At 45.7% G+C, this 19,623-nt stretch overlaps 1 protein-coding gene across 1 annotated transcript; it reads left to right on the top strand.

The window, feature by feature from the left end:
• The first annotated feature begins 5,336 nt into the window (after positions 1-5,336).
• On the top strand, positions 5,337-9,388 carry PRND (prion like protein doppel). Its single transcript, XM_079126527.1, has 2 exons — positions 5,337-5,383; positions 7,954-9,388. The coding sequence occupies exon 2, from the start codon at positions 7,965-7,967 to the stop codon at positions 8,499-8,501; it is 537 nt and encodes a 178-aa protein (XP_078982653.1). The 5' UTR covers positions 5,337-5,383; positions 7,954-7,964; the 3' UTR covers positions 8,502-9,388.
• Positions 9,389-19,623: the final 10,235 nt, after the last annotated feature.

Here is a 19,623-nt window from a genome sequence, read left to right as displayed (position 1 = left end):
ATGAGTCACCGCCTTCTGCTGTCCCTGCGAGGCCACCACAAGGTTCCTCACCTGCCTCCCTTACTCATGGATTTTCCGGTCCCCACACACTCCTTCACTCCCTGCCCGGCAGCCTCGCTCCAGACACAGCTGCCGTCTGACCAGGGGAGGGCAGAGGGCTGCAGCGGAAATGATGCTTGGATTTGCACAGCCTTTGCTTCTCCAGGCCGTGGTCACCCTGTGGGTTCATGTCCTGCCTCTAGACAACTGTATGCCGTGAAATATCAACTACTGCCGTGACAGGTCTTACTGTGTTGCCTGCGGTTTCTTTCTTTCTTTCTCTTTCTTTCTTTCTTTCTTTCTTCTTTTTTTTTATTTTAACTAACTGTGAAACTGTCACATTTCTCCAGTTAGATGTCCTCGTGCTGCTTATATAGATCCCAACCTGCTGTGGTTTGGAATGCTGCATCTGCCTTCTGGCACGCAGCCTGCCTTGGGAGCTCTGAGCTATGTGTAGATTTGACAATATTGTCCTCATCCATGTCGCTGATAAAGAGGGGACAAAGGGAATCTAGATGCATTTAGATTCTAGGTACTGATGAAACACATTCCTTCAATTTCTGTGAGCTTAGCAAAATGTGTGGACACCATGGGATTCCTCGGATGACTACTACGTGATGGGTTATGTGCCGAGTGCAATGGGAACCCATGTGGAGGCTTGTGACCATGTTTGTGAAGAGAAGAATGGACAACCTCGACAGAGAGGTGACATTTAAGACCTGCACAAAGCAATAACTAAAATTCCCAAAGCACAAAAGCTAAACGTAGAAATATTTCATGACCCACCAAGTCCATGACTAAAAGTACACATCGAAAAGAAATATAGCCACCCAGAACGGGCAAGAACATTGCAGTAGTACTATTCACAAGAGCTCAAACCAGAAACAACCAAACACGCACCAGCAGGAACAGATGAGTAAACTGAGAAATATTCTCATAATGGAATGAACAATCCACAACCACATTTAAGGTAAGTGAATCCCAAAGATGTAAATCTTAACAAAAAACAGACACAAAGGATTATGCTCTATATTAATTTATTCATACGAAGTAAAAAACAGGCTAAACCAATCTGTTATGTTGGAATCAGCCTGGTCAGTATAGGGACGGAGCTCGTGAGCTCAGGGAGCCATGAGTAGGCTTGAAGAGTACTGTAATGCTCAGTTATAACATTTTATCACTAAGCCACATCCCCAGCCCTTTTACTACTTTCTGTTTTCGACAGGGACTCGCTAAATTGCTTGGGGCTTCATAAGAGGCTGAGGCTGGCCTTGAACTTGCAATCCTCCTGCCACAGTCTCCCGGGTCACTGGGATTACAGGCATGTGCTACCAAGCCCCGTGATGTTCAATTTCTTATTCTGAGTGCAGGATGCACAGATGTATTCAGTTTGCAAAAATGAATGATGTTGTGCATTTAGAATGTGTGCACATGTCTGTGTGGATAGTGTCCTAACACCTCAAAGGAAAAAATTGAGTTTGATTGAAGCACTATAACAAAACACCACAAGCTAACCACACAACACAAGCTTATTTCTCATGGTTCTGGAGGCTGGGAAGTTCAAGATCAAGATGCTAGCAGCTCAATATCTGGCGAGGACCTTCTCCCAGTTCACAGATGACTGTCTTTTGCTTGTCCTCACAAGGCAGAAGGAACAAAGTAGCTCTCTTAGACCTCTTTTATGAGGACACTAATTCCAATCTGTTTTAGTCAGCTTTTTCGCTGCTGTGACTAAATGACGCCACTAGCACAACTGTAAAGAACGAAAGGTTTCAGAGGTCTTAGTCCATAGAAGGCTGGCTCCATTCCTCGGGGCTCAAGGTGAGGCTGAACATCATGGCAGGAGAGGATGGTGGAGGGAAGCAGCTCACATCACAGTGATCAGGAAGCAGAGAGAGTCTCCACTTGCCAGATACAAATATATATACCCCAAAGCCACTCCCCAATTCCTACCTCCTCCAGCCACACCCTACCTGCCTCCAGTTAATGCCATCAGGAATTAATTCACTGATTAAGTTAAGATTCTCAAAACACAATCGTTTCTCTTCTGAACCTTCTTACATTGTCTCACACGTGAGCTTTTGGGGGAAACCTCACATCCAAACCATAACACAATCATAGGATCAAGATCACCTCTTTCTCCCCCCACCCCCATTGGGGATTGAACTCAGGAGCCCTTTACCACTGAACTACATCCCCAACCCTTTTTATTTTTTATTTTGAAGCAGTCTTGCTTAGTTGCTGAGACTGGCCTCACACTTGCAAATCTTCCGCCTCAGTCTCCTGCATCACTGGGATTACTGGTGTGCACACAAGGCCTGGCACAAATGCCCACCTAATATGATTATCTTGAGGGCTAGCATTTCAACATATGAATTTTAGGAGGACACAAACATTCAGACCGTAGCAACTGTTTAGACAGGCACACATCTGTCTAATAAGTATTATTTTCCAAATAGGATTGCTATTATTTCTCTACAACTAGGCCGTGAGCTCCTTTGGCAACAGAACCTGGCTCTTTTGTCTTAAGCTCTCCCGTCCTTGGCTCAAGTTCGATAAGTGATTTTCCCACAAGGAAACATGCCTGGGTGTATTGGTTTGACATGGGAAGTAGTATACACTTTATTCATGTATAAGTGCTTTCAAACTGATCCAAGATCTAATCTAATCAAGGAACTTATAAACGAAGGACCCACACATGCATGCTAGAATCCAAGCTTTCTCTGTTGCTTCTTTTATACAATTAGCATAATTTTCTGATGTTCATACATTCAGTAGAAATACGGCCTAGTCCCCTGCATCGTGGAATACCCGGCTCTGTGGTATCCATCTCATCCTTCCTGTTTCCTCAGAGATGGTGTACATATCACTGTCTCCCTTATATAACTTTAATGCCATAAGATGAAATCCCTTTGGCCGTGGTCTCTCTGCTCATAAGAAGAAGCGAATGTCCCCATAGAAATCCCTGGCTGTTCCTTCTCACAGGCAGGGTAGCCAGGTGGTACTGCAGCAGCTTGGCATTCTCTGCATCTGCAGCAGTTTTCTTGCCTTCTTGGCAACTCCCAGAGCTCCTCCCTTCTTCTGGAGCATTCTCTCAGTCTTCCACACTCCTTTGCCTTTGAGAACAGCCTTTGTTCACTGACAAGAGGAATCTGCAGGCTCATCAGCTCTAACCCAAACTCCCACCACTCTCTGGGCAAAGCCCTACTCAGAAAAGCAATAGGAAGCGAGAGCAAGGGGGCTGGAGATAATGGTGTCTAGTGGGACCAGCAGGGTGGACAGGACACCAAGTTCAGAATGAAGTAATGGGCCTGCCAGGGCTGTATGGCCTGCCTGAGGCCTGGCTGAGTGACCTTGGACCTATCTGAACCTGTGACCTTGCTGTGCAGAGGAGCTGGACCAGAGACAATTCTGGATCCTTTCTAGTTCCGAACACATCAAGTCCTAATCATGGTAATCAAGCATCGATGTATTCAACAAAATTGCTGGGTACGTTTGCACACACCTGTAATCCCAGCAATTCAGGAGCTGAGGCAGGAGGAATGCAAGTTGGAGGCCTGTCTGAGCAATTTAGCAAGACCCTGTCTCAGAATAAAATAAGTCAATAAAAATAAAAAGGACTGGGTGTGTCCCAGTAGTAAAGTGCCACTGGGTTTAATCTCCAGTACCCACCCCCCCAAAATTGTACTGACACTTGTCTCTGGAGAATGACCTATTAGATTTTTTTCCCTTCTCCTCTGCATTTTGCAAATAATCTATACTAAGATTACACCACCAAGAAGTTTGTGTTTTATGTTCACAAACAAAAAGCTCATGACTCTAAACAAAATAAAAGCATCTCTTAAACTGGGCGCCGTAGTGCACACCCCTAAACCCAGCGGCTCAGGAAGCTGAGACAGGAGGATGGCGAGTTCAAAGCCAGCCTCAACAAAAGCAAGGCCCTAAGCAACTCAGTGAGACCCTGTCTGTAAATAAAATACAAAATAGGGCTAGGGTTGTGGCTCAGTGTTTGAGTGCCCCTGAATGCAATCCCTGGTGCCCAAACCCAAAAAAATCTCTTAGGAAGGGGGAAATTGAAATAATTTTTTAAAGTAAAGGCAGCCAAGAAGGAAAGGGTCGATGGAGAACCCAAATCTATCCAGAGCTCAGAAGCTACTCAGGAGCAGCATTAGCTGGCGAGGGTTCCCATCGCTAGGCTACGGTCTTTGTAAACTCCTCTGGCGCCACCTGCTGGCCATCTCAGAAACAACCTCTTAATTTGGTTTGCAGTAGAGCTCTGAAGGGAATCAATGTCAATGGGGTCATGCTCAGAATAAAGACTGCGTTGTATTTACAGGCAAATCTTACCCCATTCTAACCTCCAGAATTCGCTTTTGATTTTTCCTTGCAGTAATAACCTTAACGGGGATATCTGAGCAAGTTTCTTCTGTATAGTGATAGTTCTTTCTGGGATAGTCACCAAAATAACTGAGCGTCATGCCACTAAAGCCCAAGAATAATTCCAGCTTCCCTCCAGACAGCACCTGGCATCAGGCATTCCAGGGAACCCACTTTTGGTCCCCATCATCCGTGTACAGGGTTCGTTTCATCTGGCTCTGGCTCCACCTCCTGGGTTTCCACAGATGGGTAACCTGTTGGCCTTCGGGCTCAGTTCAAGGATGCACACATGGCCCCAAGCAGCCCAAAGTGCTGAGAAGTCCTCATTTGTCCCTCGCCCACTCATTAGTCTTGCTTTCCCACCTACCCTTTGGAAATGAGGCTCTTCTTCCACTTGTAGATCCCAGCTTCAGGGCATTGGGAACTTCTTTTTGAACTGGTCCACAGGCACTGCCTGAAAGAGACCCCTCTGCTGTAAGAGGCTGGTCTGATCTTTAGGAACAGGACAATAAACATCCCCTTATACTGTAGATATTTATGGAAAGCTGTAGGGGTACTCTACCACTAAGTTACATCCCCAGTCCTGTTTATTTTTTATTTCAAAACAGGGCTTGAACTTGCAATCCTCCTGCCTCAGCCTTCGTGAGATTCACCTAGTTGAAAAAGCAAATTCCAGCTCTAAAGGCATCTCTCAGGTCTTGCTGAGCATCAAGATCTTCATGTGGTTTCTATCAGTCAAGAGTAATGAGAAGGCCCATCCTTCTCAGGATGAAGGAGTGGCCCAGGAGCCCCTGATTGGTCCTACCAGGGAGGGAAGGGCTGCCATATTTGGAGGGCAGCAGAGAGGCCACCTCCCCTTCCCACAGCTTCTATATAGCTGGGCGGGCCTGGCTGCAGGAGGGTAAGCTGGAGGACTGCACAGCTCCAGCCCGTGGCTCCAGAAGCGCACTCACAGCAGACAGCCAAGGTATGTGGGGAGGCACTTCTGCCAGCAGGGTTGCTCATTCTAACCAGATCTCTAACCCAGATTTCTTTTCTCCTTCATCCCAGGATGGGTCCCCAGTCAAGGGACACCTGTTCACTCATCAATGGCCTTGCATTTCTGTGCTTTGGTGTAATAATAAAATACTACTGTAGGGTTGACTGGTTGGGACTTTTTTTTTCTGCCTTTAAACCCTTGCCTATAAATAATGAGTTTATTTTCTTTCCCTGAGAATTCTTATTATACTATTTTTCTTATTTAAGATTTTTCCTACCAAATAGTAGATGGTGATGATATAGAGTGTGGCCCCCCTATTTAGGAGCCTAATGAATGCTCAGCTCATTCATTAGCCTAATGAATGCTTCACATTGGGATCTCTTTGGAGAAAGCCAGTCTGAGTTCACTGTGTTTAGGGGCAGAAAGGAATGGGTGCTCACACCTACCGAGGGCAGAGAAAAGACAATGCCCACAAGTCAGGATGGGGGTGAGCTTGCAGGCTGCATTTTTTTTTTTTTTTTTTTTTTTTTTTGCGGTGCTGGGGATCGAACCCAGGGCCTTGTGCTTGCAAGGCAAGCACTCTACCAACTGAGCTATATCCCCAGCCCCTGCATTTTTTTTTTTTTAACAGAACCAGTGTCACACCAGAGTTGAAGGTTTAACAGGAGAATGAATCCCTTCAGGGTGCCGCAGGAGTAGTCAAGGGAATGTCAGGCACTGTGCAAGCCACCTCAGCCCCTCCAGTGCTGACTTCCCTTGGACTCACTACTGTGAGTCCTAGAAGACTGCTCCAGCATGCCTCCTTTAGGAACTCCTCCCATGTCCCTAGGACACACGACAGAGGTCCAGGTGCCAGAATGCCCTGCCAGCTCGACTTGGGAGGTGGCTTTTCACAATGACTTATAGTTTCAGAAGCCACATGTGACAAGCTACCAGAATTAGAGATGGAGTAGAGGGAATATTCTATGACCTCAGAAGCCCCTTGGATGGCCCAGGGGCCACCTTGACCCAGGATCCCCTTGTTGTTCTCCCAAGCCCTCCTAACCACACCTTCAATTCATTTCCTTCTAAATTCCTCAAGGTCCCTGTTCCTTGCTTACATCATGCACAGCAGCATAAAATGTGAGCAACCTCTTGAAGCTCTGATTGGCAGTGGGGCATGGAAGGTTAGCATCAGAGCGAGCTGAGTTCAAATCTGCCACCTCCTCCTGTGCAGCCTTGCAAACTACATTTCTGAATCCCAGGACAACGTTTTTTTGTTGTTCCTCTTGGTACTGGGAATTGAACCCAAAGCTTCATGCATGCTAGCCAAGTGCTCTACCACTGAGCTACATCTCCAGCCCTTTTAAATCTTTTTTTATTTAGAGATAGGGTCTCACTAAGTCACCCAGGTTTGCTTTGAATTTGTGACCCTCCTGCTTTAGCCTCCGCAGCAGCTGGGATTATAGGCATGCACCACTGCAGCTGGCTATCTGTACTTCTATAAAATAAGAATAATAATGTTGCCATCCCATGTGAGGATTACCTTAGGCCATGTCACAGAAAGGCTTAGCACAGTAGCACAATAAAGTGTGCAATCAAGCTAGAAGAATGAGCAGGGGCACATTGTCCCCTGGGGTGAGATTCAGAAAGATACCTCCGGTACATTTTCATCCCTTGACCTAGGGAGTGTCTGAGATCCCTTAAAACTATGTTTCTACGCTCCTCCTCCTCCTCCTCCTCCTGTTCTTCTTCTCCTTTCTCTCTCTCTCTCTCTCTCTCTCTCTCTCTCTCTCTCTCTCTCTCTCTCTCTCTCTCTCTCTCTCTCTCTCTCTCTCTCTCTCCTCTCTCTCTCATTCCCATAAAGACTTGTAAGATCAGCAACCTGAGATGTTCTTAGAATGGATGGCAGAATGTGCCTGAAACAGTGCCAGTTCAGAGCAATAGAGAAGAAAGATTAAAATTAAAGTCTATGACCAGAAGCATTTGATTCCAACGCTTTTACCTGCCAGGGACCCCCTGATTTGAAAGACTTGGGAGTAACCAAAGAAAACTTATGTGCATTACATCATAGCTCATTTATTTTCCCATGCATATTCAAAGGCTTTATAATTTCCAGTTGCAGCTTCTTATCTGCCTAAGAAAGTCAAGATCAACTGTATCCCTGAGAGAGTATAGTTCCCAGCAAAAGCAAAGAAACTTGGTGTCTGAGTGGACCCTGTGCAGTCCAAACACGGAAATACCATTATGCTTTTGGGGAAATGTAAATGGTCCAAGGATGCCATTCGTTTGCTTAAAATTTGCTACCCGAGGCCTGGTGGCATATGCTAGTAATCCCAGCTACGCGGGAGGTTGAAGTAGGAGGATCACAAGTTCGAGGCTAGCCTGGGCAACTTAGACCCTATCTTAAAGAAAAAAAAAAAGGAAGGAAGGAAGGAAGGAAGGGTTGAAGGTGTAGCTTAGCGATAGAATCCCCTAGGTGCTGTGCAAAAAAAAAAAAATCTGGGGCACTTGGGAGAGAGGAGGGAAGGCTGGGAAGGCAGTGGGAAAGTTAACTGCCCTGGTCATTTCTCCTGCAGATTCTGACACGATGAAGAAGTACCTGGGCACATGGGGGTTGGCTATCGTCTGTGTCCTACTCTTCAACCATCTCTCCACGGTCAAGGCAAGGGGCATCAAGCACAGGATCAAGTGGAACCGGAAGTCTGTGCACAGCCCCTCCCAGATCACAGAAGCCCAGGTGGCCCAGAAACCCCCGGGAGCCTTCATCAAGCAAGGCCGGAAGCTCCACATTGACTTCGGAGCTGAAGGCAACAAGTACTACGAGGCCAACTACTGGCAGTTCCCCGACGGGATCTACTATGACGGCTGCTCCGAGGTCAACGTGACCAAGGAGGTGTTCATCGCCAAGTGCATCAATGCCACCCAGGCCGCCAACCAGGCAGAGTTTTCCCGGGAGAAACAGGACAATAAGCTTCACCAGCGGATCCTGTGGCGGCTGATCAAAGAGCTCTGCTCGGTCAAGCACTGTGACTTTTGGTTGGAAGGGGGAGCCGGATTTCAGCCTTCCATGGACCAGCCAGTGATGATCTGCCTGCTGGTCTTCATTTGGTTCATCGTGAAATAATCTTGGAAGGAGACTGGTGGTCACAGAGGTGAGCCGGTGAGCAAACTGTGGAGAGAGGTACCTCAGTCCTCCCCCACCCCACACCCACATGTGTCTTGAAGGTACCAAAGAGCAGTGATTCAGCAGTGCTTCAAATATCACTCCCAAGTATCCACCTGTATTTGTATGTGATAAGCATGTGTCTGTGTGTCAATTTCCCCACCTGCTATGTGGCGGCTGGGGGTGATTTGCTCATCACTACATTCTCAGCTCCTAGTGGAGTATCTGGCACATGGCCTTAAGCAATTGGTGAATCAATCAAAGAATTCATCAGGAACTGTGCCAAGTATTTCATCAAACCTCTCACAACTCTTAGAGTTAGATATTATTCATCAGATGAGGAGACCAAAGCTCAGAGAGGTGATGTAGCTCACCCAGAGTCACACAGCTAGAAAGTAGCAGAGCCAGGAATCAACCAGGGCCTGTTAACCTCAGGTTTTCTGCTCTGTCCAATCCCACAGCTGTCTCATGATCACTTTGTGGTTCACAAAGCCTAAATCCAACCTTATTTTCTCTAATGAAACTGTGAAAGCTCCGCTTTTAGAAATAAATGAAAAAACCTGAGTCTGCAGCTATGAACTTTGATACATGGAAGTTTAGTTTAATCCTTCTACTGAAACTAAAATATAATAAAGGAATTAAACTTAAACAGACATAAAGATAAACAAAGGCCCAGAAATCAGATTGTAGGAAAATATTGCCAATGAATTCTCAGAACAGACCAGTTTGATAACAAGGTATGCATAAACAGTTTTAAAATGTCGATGGCACTATAGATTCTTTTTCACGGAAATGGTATTTGCTGTTCCCATCCCTACAATAGTCTGTGCATTTACAAAAGAAAATGTTTAAATGACACATTTGCTTCTAATGTTCCCCTGGCCTTATGTGCATGTTCTTATGTACACTTGTATGAGCGTCTTTAAATACACTCCCTGCGTGGGAGAGTAAAATTGATCAAACTGTGCTATACAAATGTACGAATGTGCCACAATGAGACCCATCCTTCTGTATCATTAACATGCACCAATAAAATTTTTAATAAGATATACCTATAGCCAGGTTCCCTGGTGCATACCTATAATCCCAGCAACTCTGAAGGCTGAGTCAAGAAGATCTGAAGTTCAAGGCCAGCCTGGGCAACTTAGAGAGACCCTGGCTCAAAATAAAAAATAAAAAGGACTGGGGATGTTGTTCAGTGGTAGAGCACCTCTGAGTTCAATCCCCAGTACAAAAAAAAAAAAAAAATCTTATATATATGTCATTGCATATATGTATGTACACACACACACACACACACACCCTTACAAAATGCTTTCCACAATTTCTGTTGCTCCTTTTAACACCTTAGAAGGGCCATCAGCTCTGTCAATTAATCATCACTATAAAATATCATTATTTGCCAACAAGGCTTTTTAAAAAACAGTCTCTTGAGGGAGGACCAATGAAGAACTCATATCCACCATGAGCAAGAGTTGATACACCACCTTACTAGTTTACAAAGTTGTGAATATCTTTCAAATAAAAACTAATGGATCTAATGTTCCAAGATACTCCCACAGGCCCTCGGCAGATGCTCAGAGAACTCCGAGAGCTGTTGAACCATAGTTGGAGATAACAGCTACTGAATATTATCAATTCTCTTGTAAAGAACATCTGCAAGGGGAGGAATGTGCACTGCCAGACAATTTATCCTGGGTTTTTCAGAACATGAGTGTTGATAATGGTACCTCGTGTGCTGAGTTCCCACTGTTATCAGTTCTTCTCAAGAATACATTTGGAAGGTTTTAACATGGAAAATGGGTGAAGGACTAGGGGGCCGGGCAGCCCAGGGAAGCAAAGCAATGTGCTACCCGCTGTTCCCATCCTTCCATTGGGAGAGCCCACTACTCAGACAGTGCAGAGGAGCCAGCCCAGGGTGCTGGTTCCTGCTGCTGCTGGCCACCCTGTCTCTTGTGCCCATGACCCTAATAATTCTAAATCAGTGAGCAAGAAAAAAGTACAGAACACACAGAGGTTATTTCTTGCATTCCAATTTTTTTAAACACTAAAAATGATAATAAAGAAAGAAAAGGTAGAGGGAAACTGTTTGAACTCCCAGCTCCAACTTCAATGACAAGGGCAGGCACAGCCACTTCAGCAAATGACTCCATTTCCAATGTGAAAATGCTTCAGCTGTGGTGTAGTCCGTCCTCTGTCATCGGGGTCTTTTCTCGTTTCATTAATTGTCCCACAAATCAAATTTAAGTGGAGCGTGCATTGGTACACGGTGATTTGAATGTGAAACCTGTTTATGGAGTTTTTAACTGAAACCGTATGGACCTGAACATCTTTGGACTTTTCAATTTGGGTTAAAGGGTTATCAGATGCCTTGTGTGCATAAGACATTGCAGGCACTTCTAAGTTGTTCTTTATCTGGTCGTTTTACAACATGAATGATGTCACCAGCTATTGCTTTCTTGCTCCTTCCAGATGTTGACTTTTTAAAATATAAACTTATCATTAAAGTGGCATTAAAATTATAACAGAAAACAAGAACCAAAAAAATGACTATAACTCCAACCTCTCATTAAGCCCTCTCATTAAGTGTTTTCATTTCCCTCGGAATCTCCTGCTCTCTACCATTTACATATAGAAATGTACACATTTACCATGATATACAGATGAACTTCCATCTTCTAAATTTTTACTTAACTTCACTCAATGATTTTTTTTAAATTTTCCTATGATTTTTTTTTCTTATTTCATCATCCCCACCCACTCCTTACGTCCTGGGGTGTAGCCTCCACCCTTTTACTGTGCTCAGATATATAAGCAAGGATTGTTTTTGTCTCATTATGCCTTTTAAAAATATGATAACTATACAACAGTTTTCATTTGTCTGCAATTTCCCTTCCTATCTTAACACTGCATCTTGAAACTCCCTGGGTCAACAGCTAGCTGTTAGCTAACTTGTTCTTTTAGATTGCTGTATAATATTCCATAGTCGAATGTACTGTGGTTGATTTAATCATTTCCTTTTTGATGAACCTTCAGATTCTTTTCTGCCACTGCAAATAATAAATGTCCTTATACATACAACCTGGCTGTCTGGTGCTTTTATTTCTGCAGAATTGATTCACAGAATGTTAGGAACAAAGCCTGTGTGTAAGTAGGACTTTACCAGACATGACCACAATGTTTCTATACGTTTGGAGCAATTCTCATTTCCACCAGCAGCATATGGCATTAACATGAAAGAGTTTCTATCATTTAAGTATAAGAAGCCATCTGTTCCACAAATATTGCTTGTGAATCTTATTTGCAGAGGACACACCTAAAACTTCCTAAGTAACTGACCATGTGGTCATTTGAATATCCTAAAGCTGTTGATATTTTTCATTCTAAAAGTGGTTCTTGGTGCAAAACATCTGAAGAGAAGACTGCAAAGCAGACAGCGTGTTGGCTTTCTGCTAAGAGGGTGGTGTGACTGTATATCTCCATATTTCTCAGAAACCAAGGAAGGCCTAGGATAAGGTTTGGCCCTGGCCTTTTGACAAATGCATAGTAAAATTACACATGCTAGTAACTGCATTTCAGTGAGAATGACTTCTAGATCAAAGGCTCAAAGGAATGGGCATCAAGCCCACCATCAAAGGAGCCCACACTCTCTTCTGAGGTTGGGTAGATGATCAGCATCTCCCCACAATCCCTCATGTCCCACCTGGCCTAAGTTGTGCCTGACAACATTGAGAAACTCTACCCTCTGGGCCAATGTGGTGTGTCCTGGGTAGTGGCCATAAGTTTGTCTTGAGTTGCCCACACCCCTACCTTGAGCTGTCTAATAGTAACTGGCTTGAGGCAGTGGCCCATTGAGCCAGGAACCCCAGGCCCTACTTCCTACCTGAGATGTGGTTATATCACCCAACCCCCCTAAAATGCTCGTCCTCACTCCTTCTTCATGGCTGTTCAGAGATGCCCTAAGGTGCCCACTTGTCTCTGTGTGGCACATTCTGGAGTCCTCTGGGGTCTCTGCTGAAACAATGCCAGCAGGACCCACATGTCTGCAGACAGGCAGCACAGTGACGGCCACACACGCCGGGGGAATGATCATGTAGATTGACACTGATGTGGCGTCATGGTGAGTTGCAGTGTTCGCTGCTGGAAGCTCAGGCATCGCTGCATTGAAGAGCAGACCTGTTGACGAGTCAGGCTGAACCAGAGGCTCTCCCAGCCTCAAGGCGGTGAGTCACAGGCAAGCACGAGGCTCATCCTCCCAGCTTCACTGGGGGCAGGAAACCCAGTTCAACTGAGCACCCACATTGCCTGGTGGAAGGCAAAGGAGCCAAATGCCCATGCTTCTGGGAATGTGTGGCCATGGGAAAGGGGAACGAGTCAGAATGTGAATAAGCTGTGTCGTGGAGACGTCTCTAAGTCCGCTGCAGGCCATGCAAAGCCTGTCCTGAGATAACAGGCGCAGCTGTTTCTGTTGGTGAATGGGAGCCTTCGCCTGGGCTAGGGACACTAGGGAGTCTTACCAGGGAGGACTGAGACCCTGCCCATTGGATACTAAAGCCCAGAGGAATCCCTCTCACAGTGAGCCCCAGAAGGCAGGTGGAGGATGGAAGAGGGATTGGCAGGCATTGTGTGAGAGATCTGAGACTGAAATGAACGCCTCGCCCCGACCCTCTGTCTCAAGGGACTTTCCTGGTCAATACGAAGCTGACCTCCTCCCCGCCACTGCTCATCCTCCGATTCTCTCCCAGGTTGCCTTTCCCGTGCCCTCGTCTGAATTTCAGAACCTCCCTCCACCCTCCCATTGCTGCCCCTCCTTGGGATTTCCACATCTAATTTTAAAGCTAACCCTTCTGTGGAAAGGCATTGCTCTCCTTAAACAATGCAAATTGTTTTAACTCCAGCAGGCTTGACCATGAACTGTGGAAGGAAATTGGCAGGAGGCCAGAGAGGAACAAGAGGAAGCTGGAAGCAAGCAGGTCGGGGCCAGAGGAGCTAAGGCAGCTGGCCTCAGTGGATGGAGGGAGACGGGCGGGGCCAGGGGCTACCGAGGGCAGGGGAAAGACATCCATGGACATCCAGGGGAGAATTCTACACTCATCTGAAGTGACCAGAGCATCCAGCCGGGGAGGGCATGACGCCCTCAGGGGCTCAGTTCAGCACCAAGGAGAGGGGTTTCAAGGACGAAGCCCAGGATGTGGTCCAAATAGGGTCTGGAGTGGTGACGGCCGCATCAGTTGTGTTGTGCTAGAATTTCCCGATCTGTAATTAAGGTTTGGAATCTTTATAACTGGCTGTTTTAACTCAGGGCTACTTAGTAATCAAGAACAAATTGGGACTGGGGATGTGGTGTGGTGGTAGAGCACTTGCCTAGTGGGCAGGAGATGCTGGGTTCAACCCCCAGCACAGGAAAAAAAAAAAAAAAAAAAAAAAAAAAAAAACAGAGGAGTTTCTGACATGTCTTAAATGTCATTTATCCCCTGCTGTGCCTAAGCCAAATCACACCATCACCTCCGTTCTCCTGGGGTGAAGGGGGACTAGAGAGGAGCAGGAGCAAAGGGTGGGGGGGTTTCCTGGGTGTTTGGCCCACTTGGAAGAGCTAAAGAGTAGTGCTCCCACCCACCCAATATTAACAGACTTCTGGACTCATTGGCAGAAGAGCAGAATCAAAAAAGTTCCCCCTGGAATTTTGAACTTGGTGTGTTCTGAAATCCTGTGCTATGGGGGTCCTCTCTGCCACGGACCACGTGGAGGAGAAAAGGGTTAACTGCCGGAGGAGGATGTTGGCGGTTTTTCTATCTATTACCCAAAAAACTTGTCTACTCAATGAACACACAAGAGCCAATGCTCTTGTTATGGGAGGGGGCATGATGGGTCTGGCCATACCAGCTCTGGCCTCCTACAACAACAATATGGAGTCGTCCAACTCTCCTTTATTTGTAATACACAGGTAAAGGGGGGCAGGACCCAGAGGAGCTTCTTCTGTGATGGACAGGATAGGGTGGAGTTAGGGAAGCCATCCTCTTAGGGGAAAAATTCCAGAAGGAGACAGGGAACCATTCCCACGCAGTGCCACATGCTTCCCGGCAGTTCCTAGAAGCTAGGCCTCTGCGTCCTGTAGCTCAACCTAGTCTGATTCTGCTAAATAAGGATGGCTTCCCACAGTGTACCCTCTCAGTTGGAAGGATACTGACCTGTGCAGACAGATGTTTACAGAAATTTACCTATTGGAGTCTTACCAGGGAAACTCCAACCTCCCTCATGTGTCTTCTGGGCCACACATCACATCTCAAGGCCATTAACCCTCCTCTGCCTTGGCATTAGAATTATAGGTATTTTTTTAACCTCTGGGCATTAACATAGCTCCTAATTTATGTTCAGCATTTCGGCTAATGTCCTTGTTTGCCTCAGCTTAGGCCTTTCCTGGAGTTCATCCATGTCTTCAACCCACAAACATTTATTGAGTTTCTACTATGTGCTCATCTACTCTGCTGGAGTTCTAATGGTGGGTGACAGAGGCGCTGTCTTACTTTCAGGGTGACACATGTGTGCATCAGTTTTATGGTGTATCAGATGGTTTTTTGCAAAGATTCTGCCTCTCTCCCATCTTTCCACCAAGATATCCCCATCCATTCCTTCAGTCTTGCCCTGTCTGGAAACTTCTTGATAAAGCTTGGGTCTAGCACAGCACAGACACCACCATGAACAGGCCACTGCCACTGCCTTTGAGATACTCACACCTGATGGGGAAATGAATAATGACCATGTGGCATGGGAAAGTGCTGTGCTCCATCTGGGCGGGAGCAAGAAAGATTTCTAGACAGGGCAAGTCTGAAAAGACAGGAGGAGTGCCCCGGAAGAGAAAGGAGGAGACTGTATCATTGTAAGGGGAGATGGGGAGGAAGGAAGGGAGGGAAGAAGGAAGGAAGGAAGGAAGGAAGGAAGGAAGGAAGGAAGGAAGGAAGGAAGGAAGGAAGGAAGGAAGGAAGGAAGGAGGGAGGGAGGGAGGGAGGGAGGGAGGGAGGGAGGGAGGGAGGGAGGGAGGGAGGGAGGGACCCCGGTGCATTCGGTACAGCAGGGATGTGGGTGTGTAAGGAGGAGAGCAACGTCCAGGTTGAGACTGGAGGAGAGGAGCAGGGTCAACAAAGGGCCCTCCTGAAGCTCACTGGGGTCCTCCAGGGCAGCAGGACTCAAACTTTAATAGGCAAATGAATCCCCAGGGATCTTGGTAAAAGTCAACGTCTGCTTCAGCAGGTTGGTGTGGGTCCTGAGATCCTGCATCTCTATCAAGCTCCCGATGAGGCCGATGCTGCTGACCATGCTTTGCTTAGAGAGGATGTAGGTAAGAAGGAAGCAGAAGGGTGCTGTGAAGGTGGAGGCCACGATTGGGCTTGCGTTTCTGACGCGGGAATGGGCTGCAGCAGCACTGGAGGAGAGGAAGCCTGAGCTGAGCCAGGAGCATGCCGAGTGCGAGGTGTCCTTTCAGGATCCTGCTCTGCGTCTGCCTCCCTTCTCACCCACTTCTCCCCTAAGGGAGCGGTTGGTGTGCCAGGATTCTTCCTCTTCCGGGACATCTCCCCACGTGCAGCCAGCCTGGGCAGCACGATTTGGCTTTACAGATCTGGACAAATTTCTGTCTCATATCACTCAGTGCTATTGCACAGGAGAGTCACTTATTTTAGAGAGTTTGTTTCAGTAACTTTGTAAACACCTATCCCTGGAGTATATATTCAAAGCAACAAGGGTGATGGCTTATGTTTTCTAATTAAACTCCACTAAATTTCATGGGGGAAATGTGTGCTATCGTGAGATTCACAAAAATCTTAGGAAGCATTGCTTGTGAGTGTTCATAGTCCACAGTGATGGGGACACATCAGAAACTTAAAGGGCACTGAAGGGCTACTATGGAGCTTGAAGAGGGCACCTAGCTAGTCATTAGCTGAGACATTAGAGATGAAAATTGGGCAGGGTACAGAAAAAAAGTGAGAGAATGGGACAGTGGGGACAGGGACTGCTATAAGAAGGAACAACATTCTAGGAGCTGAAAGGGCTGGAAGAGGTGACAAATTCTATATGCCCTGCCCAGCTTGGTACGTAGACTGTGAATGGGAGAGTGGAGAGAAGAGAAAAAGAGAGATCGCCAGAGAGAACAGAACCCAAAGAATCCTGTGTAGAAGACCAAATTGAGCACAGCTTAGCACCAGGCTGCTGGCCAGCCTCTTAGGAACAAAGCTTACCCAAGCCTTTTCTGTGTGACCTCACCTGATCCAGGCCTGGGGAATATAGTGATGGAGACCACAGGCAAGGACCTGTCTCCAACATCTCAAAAGCTGAGCAGACTTGATGAGCTACAGCCTTTAAAACTAATTGGCAGCTCACTGTCAGGCGTCTATCATCCGCCATTTGCGTGCCTGTCCATCGCCTGCCTTACTCCTATCCATCACCCAACACTCGAGGTTCACTTCCCAATCGTCCAACAACAGTCAGCAAACTGATCGCCAACTGCCAGTGGAGCACCAGCTGCCTGCTGCTGCCTGAAAGTTCACTGTCACAGTACCTGTAGGTTTGATTACACGTGGCTGCCGCCATTTTGAGACAACAGCCAGGCCCTGTAGGACCCCTGACCAGACTGACTGAGCCCCATCTCCAGGATCCCTCAGCCCTACCAATCACTCCCTGCCTCTGGGGCCCTCACATTGACTGCTCCCTGCCGCCAGGACCCCCAGACCAACTGACTGTGCCCTATCACTGGGACCCCAGACCAACTGATTGCACACGGCCTCCAGGATCCCACAACCACACCAAACACATGGGACCTCCAGGACCCCTGCCGGACCAACTGCATCCTGTCTCCAGGACCTCCAGCTGACCACGTCCACCCCTGAGCTGCAGCTCCCCATTTGCCAACACATTTCGAAACCAGAGCAGCCATCTTGGATAATCCTGGAAGCCGAAGCTCCAATCTTTGGGTGGGGCAAATCCCATACTGAGACGCCTGCTGGAGGCTTGAAGCTCATTGTCAGGTACCTCTCATGCATCAGGCTACTGAACACTGGGAGGTTTCATTACTATATGACTGTTATACTGTAGATTTTCTTTTTTCTCCTTTTTAAAAAAATGTTTTTATTTCTTTACTTTCTTGCTCTCTTTTCCTTTTGTTTACCTGTTCCCTCAGAGTCTCTTTCTCCCTTTTTTGCATGCTAACATCCGATTTCTTTTGATTACACTCTCACCCTTTCTATTTTCTAGAACGTGTGTATATTCTTTTCTTATCCCATTAACAGCCACATTCTACATCCCTCTGCATCCTCTTTGTCCTCCATTAGAAACTGCAGACCTTATTGCAAACCTGTTTGTTTTACCAAAGATAATATTTGAACTCACTTTGTTTATTATGACAATATTGTTGTTGTCCCCATAAGGGCTATTTGGTCTAGGACTGCATAGTGTCTGATTTGGGCACTGCTAATATTGATCTCCCCTTAAAGGAAGGGTTTTGGAAACCTATAGGGCCACTATAAGCCTATAGGGGGAAATCTGCAATACCCCAGATCTGCACTGCTAGAGGGGAAGATACATGAACAACATGAAAAAACAAGGGAAGAAAATGATCCAAATGAATCTAGATTCTATATTAATAGAATCCAATGACAGTATGTTAGAGAAATGTCAGAAAAGGACTTCAGATTATACATGATTAAGATGATTCGTGAAGCAAAGGATGAGATAAGAGAGCAAATGCAGGCAATGAATGATAATACCAATAAGCTGAAAGAGCACCTGCAGGAAGAAAAAGATCATTTTAACAAAGAGATAGAGATTCTCAAAAAAAAAAAAAAACCAAACGGAAATCCTTGAAATGAAGGAGACAATAAACCAAATAAAAAACTCAATGGAAAGCATCACCAACAGACTAGACCACTTGGAAGACAGAACCTCAGACAATGAAGACAAAATATTTAATCTTGAAAATAAAGTTGCCCAAACAGAGAAAATAGTAAGAAATCATGAACAGAATCTCCAAGAACTATGGGACATCATGAAAAGACCAAATTTAAGAATTATTGGGATTGAGGAAGGCACAGAGATACAAACCAAAGGAATGAACAACCTATTCAATGAAATAATATCAGAAAATTTCCCAAACCTGAAGAATGAAATGGAAAATCAAATACAAGAGGCTTACAGAACACCAAGTGCACAGAATCACAACAGATCCACACCAAGGCACATTATAATGAAAATGCCTAACATTCAAAATAAAGATAGAATTTTGAAGACCGTGAGAGAAAAGCATGAGATTACATATAGGGGGAGACCAATACGGACAGCAGCCGACTTCTCAACCCAGACTCTAAAAGCTAGAAGGGCCTGGACCAGCATATTTCAAGCTCTGAAAGAACATGGTTGCCAACCAAGAATCCTATACCCAGCAAAACTAACCTTCAGATATGAAGATGAAATAAAATCCTTCCATGATAAACAAAAGTTAAAAGAATTTACAAATAGAAAGTCTGCACTACAGAATGTTCTCAACAAAATATTCCATGAGGAGGAAATGAAAAACAACAATGGAGGTCAGCAAAGGGAGGAACTACCTTAGAAAAAAACCACTCAAAGGAGAAACCAAGCCAACTTAAAAACCAAAAATAAGCCAAATGACTGGGAATACAAATCATTTCTCAATAATAACCCTGAACGTTAATGGCCTAAACTCATCAATCAAAAGACATAGACTGGCAGAATGGATTAAAAAGAAAGACCCAACAATATGCTGCCTGCAAGAGACTCATCTCATAGAAAAAGACATCCATAGACTAAAGGTGAAAGGATGGGAAAAAACCTACCACGCACATGGACTCAGTAAAAAAGCGGGGGTTTCCATCCTTATATCAGATAAAGTGGACTTCAAGCCAAAGTTAGTCAGAAGGGATAAAGAAGGTCATTTCATACTGCTTAAGGGAACCGTAAATCAGGAAGACATAACGATAGTAAATATTTATGCCCCAAACAATGGTGCATCCCTGTACATCAAACAAATCCTTCTCAATTTCAGGAATCACATAGACCACAACACAATAATTCTGGG

This window comes from Sciurus vulgaris, assembly GCF_902686455.1.
Source record: "Sciurus vulgaris genome assembly, chromosome: 2".
NCBI classification, from domain to species: Eukaryota; Metazoa; Chordata; class Mammalia; order Rodentia; family Sciuridae; genus Sciurus; species Sciurus vulgaris.
This window is presented reverse-complemented; position numbering and strand designations above follow the sequence as displayed.